At 39.5% G+C, this 16,705-nt stretch overlaps 1 protein-coding gene across 7 annotated transcripts; it reads right to left on the bottom strand.

The window, feature by feature from the left end:
• Window positions 1-576: 576 nt before the first annotated feature.
• On the bottom strand, window positions 577-8,319 carry prkab1a (protein kinase, AMP-activated, beta 1 non-catalytic subunit, a). Of its 7 annotated transcripts, none has more exons than XM_028602394.1 (9): window positions 8,214-8,319; window positions 8,036-8,118; window positions 6,120-6,302; window positions 5,847-6,016; window positions 5,383-5,476; window positions 4,854-4,968; window positions 4,568-4,701; window positions 4,128-4,196; window positions 577-2,237 (listed from the first exon to the last, which is right to left on the bottom strand). In XM_028602394.1, the coding sequence occupies exons 3-9, from the start codon at window positions 6,267-6,269 to the stop codon at window positions 2,160-2,162; spliced, it is 810 nt and encodes a 269-aa protein (XP_028458195.1). In that variant the 5' UTR covers window positions 6,270-6,302; window positions 8,036-8,118; window positions 8,214-8,319; the 3' UTR covers window positions 577-2,159. The 7 variants fall into 7 exon arrangements, with proteins under 7 accessions (XP_028458195.1, XP_028458194.1, XP_028458192.1 ...); XM_028602393.1 differs by having other exon boundaries at window positions 8,036-8,122; XM_028602391.1 differs by having other exon boundaries at window positions 8,036-8,122; window positions 8,199-8,319.
• Window positions 8,320-16,705: the final 8,386 nt, after the last annotated feature.

A 16,705-nucleotide genomic window follows, 5' to 3' on the forward strand; every position in this document is an offset into this window, starting at 1 on the left:
TGAAGTACTGTACTTATGTACACATTTGAGGTCCTTGTACTTGCCTCGACTATTTTCCTCTGGTTCAACTTTATACTTCTTACTCCACTACATTTATTGGACAGCTTTAGTTACTAGTTATTTTACAAAGATATTTGCACACAAAATATATGAACATGTACAATGACAACTGAAGCAATAAGTCTACTGAGAATACATTTAATTACATTTTATTTACGTTTTTCAAAAATGGTTTAAGTTTTCATGCAAAAATGCCAAACATTCCATACTTCCAGCGTCTCCAATGGGGGGATTTGCTGCTCTTTCTATTATTTTGGTGGTTTGAATTGATCTTAATAATTTAGAATTTTGTACGTATGGTTGAACAAAACATGCATTGTGAAGTTGTTACTTTGGGCTCTGGGTAATTGTGATGGCATTTATCATTATTAAGTGTTTCAACAAACCAAACCATACATCCATTACACAATAAAATAATCACATTAATACCTAATTCAAATAATCATTAGCTGCAGTCCTATACAAAATAAAAATAAATCTGTCTGAAAATCGAGAGAAAAAACGCATACACACCAGCATGGTTCAAAGGGCCAACAACATTGTTAGCGATACTGCAATTTATTTGAAAGTCTAGTATTTCCGCATCAAAAAAATATTACCATGTTAGTTCTGAGACAACAGCAGAAGTAACACAAACAAATGAGATTTTTTTTCTGAGGAGATCCGTCAGCCTCTACTGGCCTGTAGCACAGAACGAAAAGAATTAACACCATGGTCTCATTTGTTCATGGAAACTATAACAAGATAGCAATGTTTGACAATAATGACACATTGATGTAAATGGATGCTACAAGTCATATATTTAACTTAAAACACATTCCAGTCTTTCATACTTCATGAAATACATAAAGCCTGAACAGTACAAACATGTCAACCATAAACATAAAAAAAACTGTAATAAACTCATAATCCTATGTTGGTCCCTTCATTAGAGATTTGGTAATGTCTACCTAAATATTAATGTCTTTAGTGTTTAATCATCAACCATCTGAAACTGGCACTGCTGCTGAAGATTGGGTATGTTCCATGTCACAAAACCAATGATGCCATATTGACTACTATTGACAACTACCTCATGTCACTCTTAATTTTTTGGAGTGCATTCATATAGAATTAAAGAAGGAACATTATGTTATTCAGTGTAAAGACCACTTAACCTTCTTTTGCGTTCAAAAGGGTAAGCATCTTCTGATACATTGTCGTGCTGCAAGTGTACATACACTGTATGCATATTCTACATTAAAAATACACTTTGTTCTCCTAGTGCAAAGCTAATAAAGTTCAGACCAAAAATTGTCAGAAAATCATAAATCATTTTGTTTTGGTCTAACTACGGTGTCTTGATCCCAACTAACAAGCTGCTCTTTTTAAGTCTTTACCACAACACCGCAACCAACTATAGAACGCTTTTGACAAAACAAACCACATAATCAACCAAAGTAGAAAAAAACAAAACAAAAAAACATTACTGAACACTTGAATGATAAAAAAATATCTACTGTGTGCTTTTTCACTATCACTAAATAAAACTCAGCAATTTATCATGATAAACAGGCAAATGAAAACAGTGGAGAACTACTGCAGTGCATTTATTCCTTCTTTTGACGTCCACGTTCACATTCTTGATTGTAGCGCTGTTGTCTTCTCAACGGTGCGAAACACTACAGCAGCCTCAAGCATCTGAGGACTTTCAGTCACATTTTCCCAGCATTACCAATCCTCCTCTTTCTGTCAGTTTTGATCATAGACATGTCATAATTGCCTACCTCATTAGTACTGCCTCTCTATGTCTACTAAGCAAAGATAGTGTTGAAGAGGGTAATCAGTGAACAAATAAAGGCAGGGTATGTAGGATTGGAGTGACTGAGCGGCATTATATCATCCTAAACAGATGTGTACGACAACTGGGTATTCAGTGAGTGTACAAGATATAATCTCTGAGCTGTTAACCTCTCATTTGTTTGAGCTTAGTCTGAGATTCTCATCCAGGCGTTGTGTCCCTGATTCCCCTGCTCTCTCTGCGTTATAGAAAGAACAGGCGGAGCTAATATTTTGTACAGTTAACACACTCGGTCGGGATTGAAAAGGCAAGTCTTCAGTCAGATGGGCTTATACAGCAAGGTGGTGACATACTTCTTCTTGTAGCGGTGTGTCGCACTGAGCACCATCACTCCATCCTGTGACAGAAAAAGACAACATAAAGGAAAAATTTAAAATTAAAAAAACACCCACTAATCTCGTAAAAACAAAACACATAGAGAAACTTAAAAGTGACTCATCTGTTGTGGATGCAAAGCTGCAATAGAGTCTACTGCAACTATTACATGAAAGGATAGGTTCACAACCTGTTTTAAGTTAACAGAAAACAAACTGTTTCACTGTACACATGGGCATGTAAGCATTGTTTTAAGATTACAGGTTAGCAAGTCATTGTTAGAGAAAATTATCTACTATCCAGGTAGATAAGGACCTTTTTCTGTGCTATTTTTCTAAGTAGATCACTTTCAACTATTGCAATTGCAAACGATTGATTACATAAAGGTAAGGAGGTGAACCTTCTGACATGTCATTAAGGTCAACTACACCTTTAAGTGTGCTGTTCCTGTTGAATGGGGGGGGGGGGAAACACTCAACATGGGCTCTGATTACGGTTGCACACAGTATGGCTCAGGTATCCATCATTATGGAAATTCAAGCTATTTTGTCCCGCAAAGCAGATGCATCCTGAAATTTCCTGACACTCCCCAATGCAAGGCACATATAGCGCCCTGTTTGTTCTATTATACAGCCAACAGAGATGTGGCTTTCTATTAGGCTTATTTTAGCGTAGTAGCCATGAAACCATCCAGTAAGCATGCCATGCAGCAGCATTTGTCAGGCTTAAAGAGCAAACCCGACAGGCAGCATGTTGATTTGTGAATATTCAGAGCAACATGGGACAACTAACAGAGTTCCAGCAGGGCCATATCTGCTGTTCCCTAATTGCCAGTGCATCTATGAAACCTCTGGGAAAAAACCCCCAGAAGGAACAGTCTCATTATTAACTTCAAATAAAAAAAGAAGTTGTTTTTCATATATACAGTGGGGCAAAAATAGTATTTAGTGAGCCACCAACTGTGCAAGTTCTCCCACTTAAAAAGATGAGAGAGACCTGTAATTTTCATCATAGGTACACTTCAACTATGAGAGACAAAATGAGAAAAAGAAAAATCCAGAAAATCACATTGTAGGATTTTTAATGAATTTATTTGCAAATTATGGTGGAAAATAAATACCGAGGAATTTACCAATTAATTAATTAAAAATCCTACAATGTGATTTTCTGGATTTATTTTTTTCTCATTTTGTCTCTCATAGTTTAAGTGTACCTATGATGAAAATTACAGGCCTCTCTCATCTTTTTAAGTGGGAGAACTTGCACAATTGGTGGCTGACTAAATACTTTTTTGCCCCACTGTATATTACAGCATGTTATCTGCCTTTTTGAAAAATCGTGGGATCACAGTTGCAAAGCTCCTAACACCCGAGTTCCTTTTTGAGAGAAAAACTCGTACTAAAAACAAAGTCAACCATTACAGACGCATACATACAGATGAAGCCAAGACAAATGTTAATAACTGACTGACTATCTGGCCAGCTGCTAACTCATATGGAAAATACTGCATGTGGTCTAGATGGGAATCCCCGAGCAGGGTACAAGTGTGAGCTCTGCTTGTCACCTATTTATAAATATTTCCCCCATTTAGTCTGACACTGCAGTTAGTATTTATATCTTTATATGCACGGTTATTTTTTTTTCCCCTGTCACAATGTGATAAAAAGGGCAATTATCTGTCCTTCAGCTCCCTTATTTGCAGCGTGTTATCATTGTTGGCATTTCACAGATACAATCTGCTGTGCAAGCTATGCAGAAGCACGCTAACAGCTGGAGCAACTCACAGTTTATCATTTATTAAAAATGCTAACAAAGCTGGTCATTTCTCAAATGTCACCACTGAAAGTTTTTGCCACAGTCCAGCAAACACTCAATTATTTATTGATGTGATTCAGTCAACTTGAGTCCTTACCTTAATGGAAAGAGCATAGAGGTGGTTGAGCATGACATGGTTGGGTTCTGGGAGTAATGCAGGGTCACACTGAATATGAAAAGATATAGAAAAAAAAAAAAACATGTTGAACCACATTCTCTTCATTTTTCCATGTACAATATTCATGTTTTTCTTTTCCATTGCATTCTGTAGATCTTCTGATGGTGTAATGGTCTCAGATGTTTGTGACTGGACTATTTTTATTATAGATCGGTTAGTTGACAGAGGCCTATGACAGGAACCTTGTTTCTTCAAAAAACTTGTCATGTTTTGATTATATTTCAAGTTAACATATTGTATAGAATGCGACAGACACAGAAAAGAAAAATTAGAACAAAAAGCTCATTCTTCCAGGAGAAATCCACAGTGGAAATAACTGCGTAGAATAAGCTTCATTTAACTGCATTATAGCTACTTACAGAAATCCCAGTGTCTTTGTTGAGGATGACCTGTAACAGATGGGGTGGGAGTATGGGTGGAGACTTAAACTTCTCTTCCTGTTTAGGAACATAGGCATCCTGGTGGTAGGGCCCGGGAGGAGAGCTGGAGAGGTCTAATGAAGGGAAAAAGGCAGAGCAAGGGTGGAATAGTATGACTGAGACAGAACCTAACTTTCAAACATTTCTGTTTAGAAATCATGGCTACATCTTCAGAATTTTCAGAATCTAACTAGGACGGACATTGATAAGGGTTGCCACTACTCACCTGACATGTCGGAGCATTTCTGCGAGTCCACCATTAGAGCATCAAACACCTCAAAGTCCGTTTTCTTCACCTGGATGATATTGTTGACTGTCCCGAGCTGACTGGTGACAACTGGCTGTAAGGAAAAAAAACATGAGGCAATCAAATTCACAACTGAAACTCCAAAGTATAATCCAGCTAGACCCAATATCATTTCTAGAATAAATGTCCAATCACTGTTTAAATTAAAAAGCATTTTAAAGGCAAAATACAGGCAAACAATAGTTATGCAAGCCAGACCTTTAACTGTCTCTCAAAAATGTCTCTCACGGCACAATTTGCCAAGTGTTCAGGACAAATTAAATTCCTGTGTTGCTGTATTTCTACAGATAAACAGGACAATGCTTGTTATATTTACACAGTTTAATAGATATAGTCTCCCTCAGATTACTGCTTGCAGCCAGAATACACAATCTACACTTGCGGTTATATACTACTGGTATTACTACAACCTACCGCCCTTCATATTGATTCATTATGTAATGCTGACCTCAGCTGGGTCGTGGGTCCACTGGCCGTCCACATAAAACTTGTACTGATGCTCCCCTTCAGGTAGATCAACAATGGCCACAAAGGTGTTCTGACTTTGACACAGATGACAAAAGGGAACATTTGGCACATCAGTGAGTTAACACAGCACCACTAACCTCATTAATAATGTGCACGGCCTCTATTTAGTGAGGGCACACAATGAACAAGTCATTAAACTGGATCTAGAAAATCATTCTTACTCCCAGGCACTTAGAGATGTAGTGAAATTTGGGGTATCACTTCACCTGTTTCATTCATAAAACATCCTGCTGTTTCGTGAAAATCACTTGCAACAGCTGCATTTGAGCGTTATTAGCCTAAATGAGAAATCTTTTCACATGAGTTAACTAGTAATGGGTAAAGAATTATAACATTTCATACACTGAAACGCACTATTCCATAGAGTTTAGGACGCTCCCTCACCTTCTAATAAGGGGAATCTTGTTGGCCCAGTTGTTGAAGGATCCAGAGAGGTAGACCTCTTTGCCATCTCCAGTCCAGCGAAAGACTGTGGGGCGGTCTAGAGTAGGCCCTTTGTCATCTGCTTCTAAGTCTTGCTGCCATTTAAGGAACTCTTCTTTCCCTAAAGGTGCCTAAAAATACCATCAAACAACCAGCATTAATAAACCTAATGTAAAATGGGCATGGCCATGCTGGCAACAGATAACCTGTCTCTGAGCCAACAGCACAACTTACTTTCATGTCATCACCGTGAAAAATATCTGCGTCCTCAGGGCTGTCCATAAGGATTTTTGGCCCCCCTCCGTCCTTGGTTCCTCGGCTGTCCCTCCTCTGAGCCTTCTCCCCATGTCCCATGGCAGCCCTCTCACTGTTGGTATTCCCCATGGCGTTGTCTTCTTGTAGGCTGGTACAAGGTCACTATAAGTAAAGAGCCAACACAGAGAAGACTGTACAAGACTTGACTTTTTTCCATTCATAAGGTAGGCATATTAATCATTAATAGATAAAGTACAGGAAACAAAAGTTGCTTTTTACGACCTCATCACTCTAATGAAAAGCTATGCTATACCTTGGGCACTAACAATCCTAACTAGAATGATTTACAATGAATGAGTTAACTCAAATGTGCAGATAGCAATTTACAAGCAACAGTGGGTCCGAGCCATGTAGAAGGACTTGACAGGCTTATAATTTACTCCACTTTTAGGGAGAGACACAACACTTTTCACTACACCATATCACCTGACATCTGAATTTACCAGTTGTTTGCACAATATGGCTTTATACACAAAACAAACTGCATGATTATAAAACAAATCCCTGGACCTGGGAAGTGAATAGTAGTGGACAAGTATTTTTTTTTAAACGCACCACCTGGGGGCCTGCAGTTATAATTTAAGCGTCTCGCTACGTTACGCTCCAAATTACCCACATGTAACATTTCTTTCAGCGTGATACCATCTCTCTTTAAGGAACCAACATGTTTGTATGGATACCATGACTGTTAACTACATTTTCAAAGTGTATAACACTTTAAGTATTTGAAAGTTTTTCCTACCTTAATTTCACTCCAGGATAAATCTATGTAAAGACTAGAAACCTTCTTGAAATTGTTTTTTCATTTTTAGTTATAAGTCAGCAAAGGTGACATAACCTTGACAAAATAAAGGCAGATATGGTTTTTACAGCAATGGATTACCTATTTCCAGGATGTTTCAAGTCAGTGCAAATTCAGTTTCATACCTTTAGTTTAATGAAATGAAACCATCTACCAGAGGTGATATAGAAAACTTCAACCAAAGTTGTTTAAAGCTGGAGAATGTACTTTTTAAAGCAGTATACTTGTTTTCCTACACGTTATTGACACGTGTTGTTGATTAAATTATCATTATTATTAGGCTATTATTATTGTATGTCTCATTAATACATAAATTCAGTTTAAAGTGATACAAAAAGGGTGACAGAAAAGGTGTAGCTAAGTATTCAGTACCTGAGTCAAGGACATGTGAGTGCTAGTGTTCAACTGCCCAACTACTGTAGGCTTTTCTCGTGAAATACAAACAAACAAATATGATAATTTCATGTCAAGGGTCTGATGATTAAAAAAAAATCGTTTACTGCAGTATTCTTTATATAATAATCTTTTCTACATAATTATAAGTCGGTATTTAAGGGTTTTGCTTTTCTGCATACATTGCTGGTGGAGTTGGGAGTAACCTACTTTCCCACTGTATGATAGCAACGCTATCAAGATTGTGAGTAACGTCAATGCTGTTTACACCTCTATTCACGGTGTTCTGACAATATTAATGTAAAACGGACGTAATAACATGCAGGATATACTATCAAGTTAGTCATCTAGCACAACGGCACTGCAGTGCTTCGGACGACTTTTTACAGGCTATACGTTAAAGGCAAAACTATATTTACTTTAACGTTAGCCCCCAATGGTAGCTAGCTAGTGCCCCCCGACCACGGCTAACGTTAGGTTAGCTCATCTTAAAACCTTAGCTAGCTATGTGCAATAAAATAAGCTCCATTACATTACTAGCTAACTCTTGTAGGAATATAGCTTAAATCGCCTGTAATGACTGGACTGACGGCAGGTAATTTAGTTCCAGCCACCTGAGTAGCAATAAGAGGTAGCCTACGGTTGTCTCCTAAAGCTAACGTCAGTTAGCAGCTAGGCTCTGTGTGTTGTGTAACGTTAGCCGGTTGGACCTCCTGTTAATTACTGGCTGCGACATAGAAGTGATACCAATTTAAACAATGCATGCCTTGAGTATATATGCAGACAATTGTTTAGTCTTTTACCTAAGAAGCGTTTACCGTCGTAGGTAGCTATCCGTGTTAGCTCATCTGACCCATTTCATCGGGTTAGGAAACAAAACATTTTGTCACGGTAAACAAACTCGCCCCCTGGTTTGCGCAAGCGCAGTTGTCCAAACGTAAAAACCTAAGCTATGGGTACACTTTATTAAAAACTTTAATTAATAATTACACACCATAATATTTACCAACATGCACTTGTTATTGTATAAACAGTTTATATCAATGGCTGTCTTGTAGTATTTTATAATCATGATTATATTTGAAAGGCTATGTAATGTAATATACTCAACACTAGATGGAAGCGTGGGTCAAGTACAGTGATAATGTACAGTATGAAACTACAGCTCTGTTTTCATGCAGTGAGCCAATTAAAGGGTAAGCCTTAATTGTGTAATGTACTTCAAATGTTTTTGTTTGCTGTAAAACTGATGTAATTTAAGGGATGTCTGAATAAATGCAACTGTTACAAATAGTATCCATCTTAATTAAGTAGGTGAACCCTGTAACACTTCCCAAAAATATGAACTACAAAGACGGACCAAAGATTTAGTCAGGAAAATTGTCAATGCTGCTAAATATAGGGTGATAGAATAATAGCATAGCATATTGCACCATGGTTATTAGTAATGAAAAAAAAAATTAGGATCTGTAGTTTTTAATGTCATTCTGATTAATGATTTCTTTCAGCTTGCAAAAGTGCCTTCAGCTAAATTTGGGCTACTGATAGAAAAGGAAAACACAACGGCTTTGTACCATCCTTGACATTTTACCGGGAGTTTGTTGAACCAACATGTTTGTATGGATACCATGACTGTTAACTACATTTTCAAAGTGTATAACACTTTAAGTATTTGAAAGTTGTTCCTACCTTAATTCACTCCAGGATAAATCTATATAAAGACTAGAAACCTTCTTGAGATTGTTTTTTCATTTTTAGTTATAAGTCAGCAAAGGTGACATAACCTTGACAAAATAAAGGCAGATATGGTTTTTACAGCAATGGATTACCTATTTCCAGGATGTTTCAAGTCAGTGCAAATTCAGTTTCATACCTTTAGTTTAATGAAATGAAACCATCTACCAGAGGTGATATAGAAAACTTCAGCCAAAGTTGTTTAAAGCTGGAGAATGTACTTTTTAAAGCAGTATACTTGTTTTCCTACACGTTATTGTCACGTGTTGTTGATTAAATTATCATTATTATTATTAGGCTATTATTATTGTATGTCTCATTAATACATAAAGTGATACAAAAAGGGTGACAGAAAAGGTGTAGCTAAGTATTCAGTACCTGAGTCAGGGACTTGTGAGTGCTAGTGTTCAACTGCCCAACTACTGTAGGCTTTTCTGTAATTTAGGCTACTGATAGAAAAGGAAAACACAACGGCTTTGTACCATCCTTGACATTTTACCGGGAGTTTGTTCAGCAGTACACCATGTGCAGTGGGTGAGTGCAACTTGCCATTCCCGAAAAAATAAGGTCTTTAAGTGGCCTTTGAACTATTGAGGTCCAGCTGTAGCAATGTCTTATGAGGTTAACTTCAAAATTCCAAGGCCACACTTTGTTTCCTGTAAGTTATGTGATGCCTAAAATATCACTCTCTATAGAGGAGAGTTCCTAATGTCAGGCAACCCAATTTGATCCTAGGACAGTGCCAACCCTCAGCACAGCTGTTGAGGTCACAATTGCCCAGAGCAGCTGTTGTGCCAGTATTCCTGTGGATAGATGAAGCAGATATTTTGAATTGTGGTAGCAGAAAATGCACAGATGTAATTAATAACATTAACGATGTTCCAATGCAGTTGCGCCAGTGAGCCAACCAAGTGAGCCAGCATGCACGGGTGACACGCCTAATGGATTGTAGCCACAATCAACGTTATTGGTTACACCTGTGCTGGACCACTTTAAAATATCTCCTGTTTGTCAATGTTCTCATTTTGTGTCATTTTCACGTTGTTGTTTTTTGGATTCCTTGCACGGTCCAATGTGTGGGAATTTCTCCCATCTAGCGTTGAGATCATATATCGCAATCAACTCTCTCGCACCACGCAGTTCAAAGTAGCCTACGTATTACAGCTACGGTAGCCTTCACGTTTCAAAAAGCCGCTCTCTTGCTCTTTTCAATATCCTTTTTCTTTTTCTGGGCAAAGAAGAAGACTCCTGTTCCTGAAATTTGGATTAGGTGTGGTCCTCCATGTTTCCTTCTTCAAACTTGCCGGGTCCGGGAAGCTACGATACCCATTAGCAGCATTAGCAGCACCTGTGAGTTTATCGTGTGACAGCGAAAACGCAAAAGACGGAGCAGTATGTCCTGTATGTCCCTTACCGGCTAACGTATTTCAAGATGGCACATGAATATGGAGCGTCTACCCCAGTTCAGATTGCAAATGTAAAATTTCAAGCCAAAATGAATACTTGGAATTGATGGTGGAGGTAAATATTCATGAAAAAGGACACGTTTGTGAACGGGCAACACAGATTTTGATAATGAACAACTGAACACGTTACACGCTGGACCTTTAAAGCTGCACAATGAAAGCTGAACATTTAAAACAGTAGCTGTTGTTGCATTTTTTTCTTTCTTTTTTTTTGCCATCAGCATTTTTCTTTACAACCTTTTGGGGATACAGTTCAGTACCTTCTCTTACAGTATTTTCTGTATGCAGAGTCGTGTATAGCTGCAGCAGAAGCCAAAACAGCATCTTTGTGTTATCCACTCACCAACATTCTCTATAACGCCACCAATTACCTTTTCCTAAACTTCGACACAAATTTAATAGAACTAATGATGTTCACCCCGAAACAGCACACCAATATCCTCCAGACACAGGGGGTCTGTGAATGCTGGAGGCTTTTGTCACATAATGAGGAGCTAAATTAAAAAAAAATAAAAATAAAAAAGTGCGTAAGTGTCCAGCAGAGATGTGCAAACTGAAGGGAGGTTAGATTTCACAGGGCAATTTAAAAATGGAAGAATCTCCATTTCACAAGGCCCTATTATCTACAATGTCACAGCAGACACAGTCCCAAATTATGGGCATGGTCACAGTTGAATGCAGTACACAGATGTCAGTTCACACCGGGTGTTTAATTACAGAGATTTCATTTTTCCCTTCACAGCCTTCATGACTTGTAATAACCAGCTTATCTTGTTGGTTTCTTCTCAGATAGCTTGTTAACAGTGAGAAAACATTATTGAAAAGTGAAAACAAGAAGACATGTTCATGTGTGATAAATAATTTATATGTGCATGTTTTTGTGCCAATAGGGTAGAGGAGAGATACGTGCCACACGTCAAATCAGTTTTTAAAAATCCAAGAGCCAGCCATTTTAGACTGCCGTCCTGGAACCAGACAGCTGTAATTGGCTCACGACAGCCAAGGAGACTGAGTGGGATCCAAGGAAGAAGTTGGGCTGGCTGGTGGATGTGGGATGTGATGTTTTCGCTTGCATGCGGAGGTGGATCTAAAAATTGATCAAAGCTATGGTATGGCGCTGTTGTTAGTTTTGATGTGTTGATAATCTGTTGGCAATGGTAGAACAAGGACTGTGATGGGAGTGGGTAAGCCCTGATACTGGATCTTCTTGTGACTTTTTGTCATCCATTGTGATTAGAGCTCCTACTTTCTGTCCGTTTATACCTCCCTATATCAACCTTACACGTATTATGATTTATTATATAGATTAGGAGAATTTCCATCTTAATAACAATAACCTGAATGTCCACTTTGATAGAATTTCACTCTACAGCCAAAAAGACTAAAGCTAAAGCCCAAACTGGGAGAGCTCTCAAAGCCTCATTAGAAATCTTGAATTGGCCAACAGACCTGCTGATGAACTCTGTGATGTGACTGATGTGCTGACATTTTACTGTGGCTCCATTCTGTCACTGCTTCCCCAGAGCCATGACCATAGTGCCCATTGTTGTTTACCCTTACTCATCCCTGCAGAGTGAAGCCATCAGACCGCAGCAGCCAGCCGCACCACAGCACCTCAGAGCAGCTGGTCCTGATACATTCTCTGTAGGACAAGCCAGATAACCTTTATACTGAGCTCCTCTGGGCATGGCATGACTCACAAAGTCACACTTGTTGCCTTGGCACTCTTTTCCTTTGTGAACCATTGAATGAAAGTGTGTGTTATTGAAGTGCTGAAATTAGATTTTATGGAATAGGATTATCTTTCTGTCGAGGCGTGAAGGAAAAAAAGTTGGCGTTATTCTGTGTTTTTCTTATCTTTCTTATCGTCCAAAAAAACCTATTAAGCCAAAAAAACAAACCATGTTACAGTAGTCCATCTCTCCATGCGTTCCAACTTCCCTACCCTCCCTGACGTTACTTAAACAGGAGTAAATTGTACATTTCTTAAGGACTATTTTTAGAGGTGGATTAATACATGTTCAGTGCTCGTTCAGAGTATTTACAGCAATAAAATGGTGTATGTGGGACTGATTTTAAAAACTACAGTGCCCATGTTCATGGCAATGATGGAACGTGTCAGCCAGTGTAGCATTGTGGCTCATTGATGTGTATACTTTGGATTGCACAGAGGAAAAAGCTATAACAAACTTTGGCTGCACAACTTTGTTGACTACAAGAAAAAAATATAATATTGCCAGCTTCATCCTTTTGACAGCATGACCTTTAGTTAAATTCTGAAAACATATACTGTACAGCAGTGATTTCAAAATTTGTCAGTTTATTTTGTCTGAGTTTCACACTGCTTGCTTGGAAGCCTGATTAGTCAAATGGCCTTACAATGTACATCTTGTCAAGATTGGCTATTGTCTACTAGAAGTGGAACAACTTTGTTGAATGGATGGTTTCACTGACACCTCCATCAAACCGTGTCATACGGACCACTGCAGCTGTAAAACTCTGTTGTACAGAATATAAGAACTGTCAATATCCTCAGGCAATACAGATCGAAGCTAGAGTGAAGTGTCCAAGGTTAAATTTTCCATTTTTTTTATTTAAAGGTGCAGTAGGTAAGACTTATAAAACTAACTTTCTGTCATATTTGCTGAAACTGACCCTATGTTCGAGTAGAACTACATGAAGCAGGTAATACAAAAATAAAAAATCTGGCTCCTCTGGCTGTAGTGCGGTTTGCAAAAATCCACAGCTCCCTGTTCAGATGCACCAATCAGGGCCAGGGGGGGTGTCTAACTGCCTGTCAATCATTGCTCATGCACACGCATTCATTCTCCCTTTGACATATTTGTTAATTCGTTTTAAGACTGGACAAAAATGCTTTTGAATGCGCGGACCTCTCCAGTCACCTTTCTGTCAGCTCTGCAAAATGTATGCTGAATTGTCTATTTTACAAATATTAGTCATGCTTTATGTGGTTGACATTGGACGGTGATGGCATGTGATTAAGGCTACGTTCACACCGCAAGTCTTAATGCCTAATTCAGATTTTTTGCTCAGATCCGATTTTTTGTTTGGCTGTTCACATTACCTTTTAAAATGTGGCCTATATCAGAGTCCAGTGTGAACTGTTTGCGGTTTTGAAATGACCCTCATGCGCAAAAGAACAATAACAATGACATCAGAAGCAGCACGCTGTTGCACTAAAGTTAGGGAGGTTATGGAGGAAGTCAGCTTTTTCGCTTTTATTTCAAAATGTTTGTGTAATGGCAGCCGTAACATTAATGAGCAGGTGCTGAGGAGGAGAAGAATGAAGACAGAGAGAGAGACAAATTGGCTATTTTGGCCTTTTGCAGAGTTATGGCTGTAAATTCACTACAGAGGTCTGTGACCACCAATTTGCACATCAGGACCTCTACGGGCCTCCACCACTCTGGCTTCGCCCTCGCACACGCTCACACTCCACCTCCCCGGCGGTGCGGGCGAGACGAAGGTGGTGCGCCCGACCCCGAGGGACCGGGATCCCACCTCAGCTGGCGCGCGCCGGCCCTCACTATCATTGCACCACAGGGCGACCCTCTGACTTGCGAGCGCATTAAACTCCTTGGTCGGATTTGGGCCACTTTTGCCTGCAGTCTGAACGTAGCCTATGAGTCCCTAATCAGGATCGGGAAAATCGAGCCAGTTTCCTGCCGACTCTGCTAGCCTAGACTGGCCGGCAAAGTTTTCAAATGTAACCATCTCGGTAAACACCAAAGAAAAGGTGGTGAAGATGAGCTCAAGCTAGCAAGACCATCTCTGCGGCTACCTCATGACTACGAGTCGCTCATCATGATAGGGAAATCAACTCACCAGTCTCCTGCTGACTCTGCCAGCCTGGCCGGTCAAGGTTTTCAAATGATCCTGCTAGCCAGTGGCTAGGTGCGTCGGTTTCAAGCGTGTTGTCGGGTGCTGAGGTTTCCTTTTGCCGAGACTTTGGCATTTGTTATTGACGCAAAAAGTCTACTTAAGCCTCATATTTAGACACGCTTGGTCGGGACTCTTGGCGTCACCATTTGACTCTCAAGACTCGCCTCTAGCCCTTTCGGCGTCATATTTAGACGCACTTGGTTGGGACTCTAGGCGTCACTTTTTAACGCTCTGGGTCGGGACGTACGTTTAACTAACACGTGGCACCAGAACGGGACAGTTAGGTTTAGGAAAAGAGTGTGGGAAGGGTTACAAAATGTACGTTTCAGTGACACGCCGGACAAGAACGGGACACAAACCCCGATCTCCTGGGTTAAAGTCCTGTGTTGTTGAAACATAAATGTTAGGTCTTTCATAATACTCTCTACCATTGTCGCTCTTGATACTACGTCATCTTACAGCGCCGCAGCCAAGCAGCTGCTCTACCCTGTGCGTCCCGTACAGACACTAGAGGGTGATTTTTGCGTCGGTATCCGACGCTGAGAGCCACTGACCAAGTGTCAGTATTTTACAAGTTGGGAGAGAGAACGGGTTGATCCTGAAGTGCTGGTGCCATTCAAATAGGTGAATTTGTTTCTGTGTGCTGGTTTGACAGCCACATTCTGCTTTATGATTAAATGATTCAGAAATTTGAGGAGCTGGTGGAATAAAATTCCACTGAAATTGTATGTTTTCATGTGACAAAAAAAAGAAATTGAAATTACTTTGTAAGACAGACATTTTTGCAGTGTCTTCTTGCTATTTGTACAGCCACAGTGTGTTTTATTAAGATGTTCTAAAAGAACAAAAGAAATAGGGCACATTTTTATGCTGTTCATTGTTTTACATGCTGCTGTTTTCATGGCCTATTATCAAACCGGCTTTATTTTTAACCGTTTTCAATATTTTGCTCCAACATTGTAAGTGTACTAGGCCTTTGTTTGAAGAAACAATCTTTCTCATTAGCCCAATAATTTGTGAGGCTATTTGGGTGGGACAACCTTGGACTAATTCAGAGCTCAAGTTTCGCATTTGGCTGAGCATTAAATGTAGCAATTAGCCCGGTCAAGAACACCATCGTCAAATCTGTTATGAAACAATTACATAACATCCTCTTCTAAGCAATTTCTCTCTCTCTCACACACACACACACACACACACACACACACACACACACACACACACACACACACACACACACACACACACTGTTTCTTTGTGTCCTTTTATCTCTATTTTCTGTTTTGTTTTTCTTTCTCCCATTCTTACTGTTTGACCTTCAGTTTAACATTTGGAGAGATGCTAACTGCTGGACGTTCTATTTTTTGTTTTATTGACAGATAAAAAAGTAAGACCTCAGCTTCAGGGCATTTATAGCTACGCTATCTGACTACCAAGTTTTACTTTTTAAAGCTTGAAAAGCCTTCGAAAGCTGCGAAGCACTGTTCAAACAACAACGGTTTCTGTCCACCTCTCTCTCTGGCAAACCCCTTAATCTCTTGGTGTGATCGGAGTTGCTTTTTCATTTTAATTGTAGGCAGGCGAAAGGTCCAGTGGCCATGAAAGGCATGCTATCCTCTTGATGTAAGCTTGAATAGACTGCTCCTGTCTGCGCCACAATTGCTACTTCTGACTGTCCCTGTGCTACGACCCTGTTGGGTAAGGTTTTCAGAGAAAACCCTTTCCCCTCTGTGGAATATATAATCTGTGCAATCACACTTGATGAAGCAGCAGTTATATCATGCCATGTTTTCTCCAGCTACTTTGGAATAGTAAGCAGAAGGCAATCAAATTGAGGGAGCTGATAACTGGCTGAATGTTAAAGAAGGTTAAATTCAGTGCTACTTTACTGCCACTTTAATTGACTGTTGGCTAATCCCTGCCCCCCAGAGTTACGTTTGCTACACCTGTCAAGCTTTCCAGTCTAGCATGGCGCTTATGCAGTTTATTACTATGGAGCTCAAAAGTGTGGTTCTGGTAGTGAAAATCCCAATCATTTTCTCCATGAGGATTTTGTTTAATAGCCATAATGTCTAAACCATCCAAGGTAGACTCATCACAAACTATGGGATTATGAAACAAAGGTTTATGCATCTGTATGTGATGGAAGCTTCGTCCATTATTTTTTACAGTCTACGGTCAATCCACATAGACCCCCATGTTAAAAA

This window comes from Perca flavescens, chromosome 16, assembly GCF_004354835.1.
Source record: "Perca flavescens isolate YP-PL-M2 chromosome 16, PFLA_1.0, whole genome shotgun sequence".
NCBI classification, from domain to species: domain Eukaryota; kingdom Metazoa; phylum Chordata; class Actinopteri; order Perciformes; family Percidae; genus Perca; species Perca flavescens.

What these genes read in the sequence shown, in the direction of transcription:
- prkab1a (XM_028602395.1), bottom strand. Translation starts at nt 6,269, where the DNA reads ATGGGGAATACCAACAGTGAGAGGGCTGCCATGGGACATGGGGAGAAG. An exon ending in AAGATTCCCCTTATTAGAAG is followed by an intron (nt 5,477 to 5,846) that starts GTGAGGGAGCGT and finishes TCTGTGTCAAAG; the next exon opens with TCAGAACACCTTTGTGGCCA. An exon ending in GGACCCACGACCCAGCTGAG is followed by an intron (nt 4,969 to 5,382) that starts GTCAGCATTACA and finishes TTTTCCTTACAG; the next exon opens with CCAGTTGTCACCAGTCAGCT.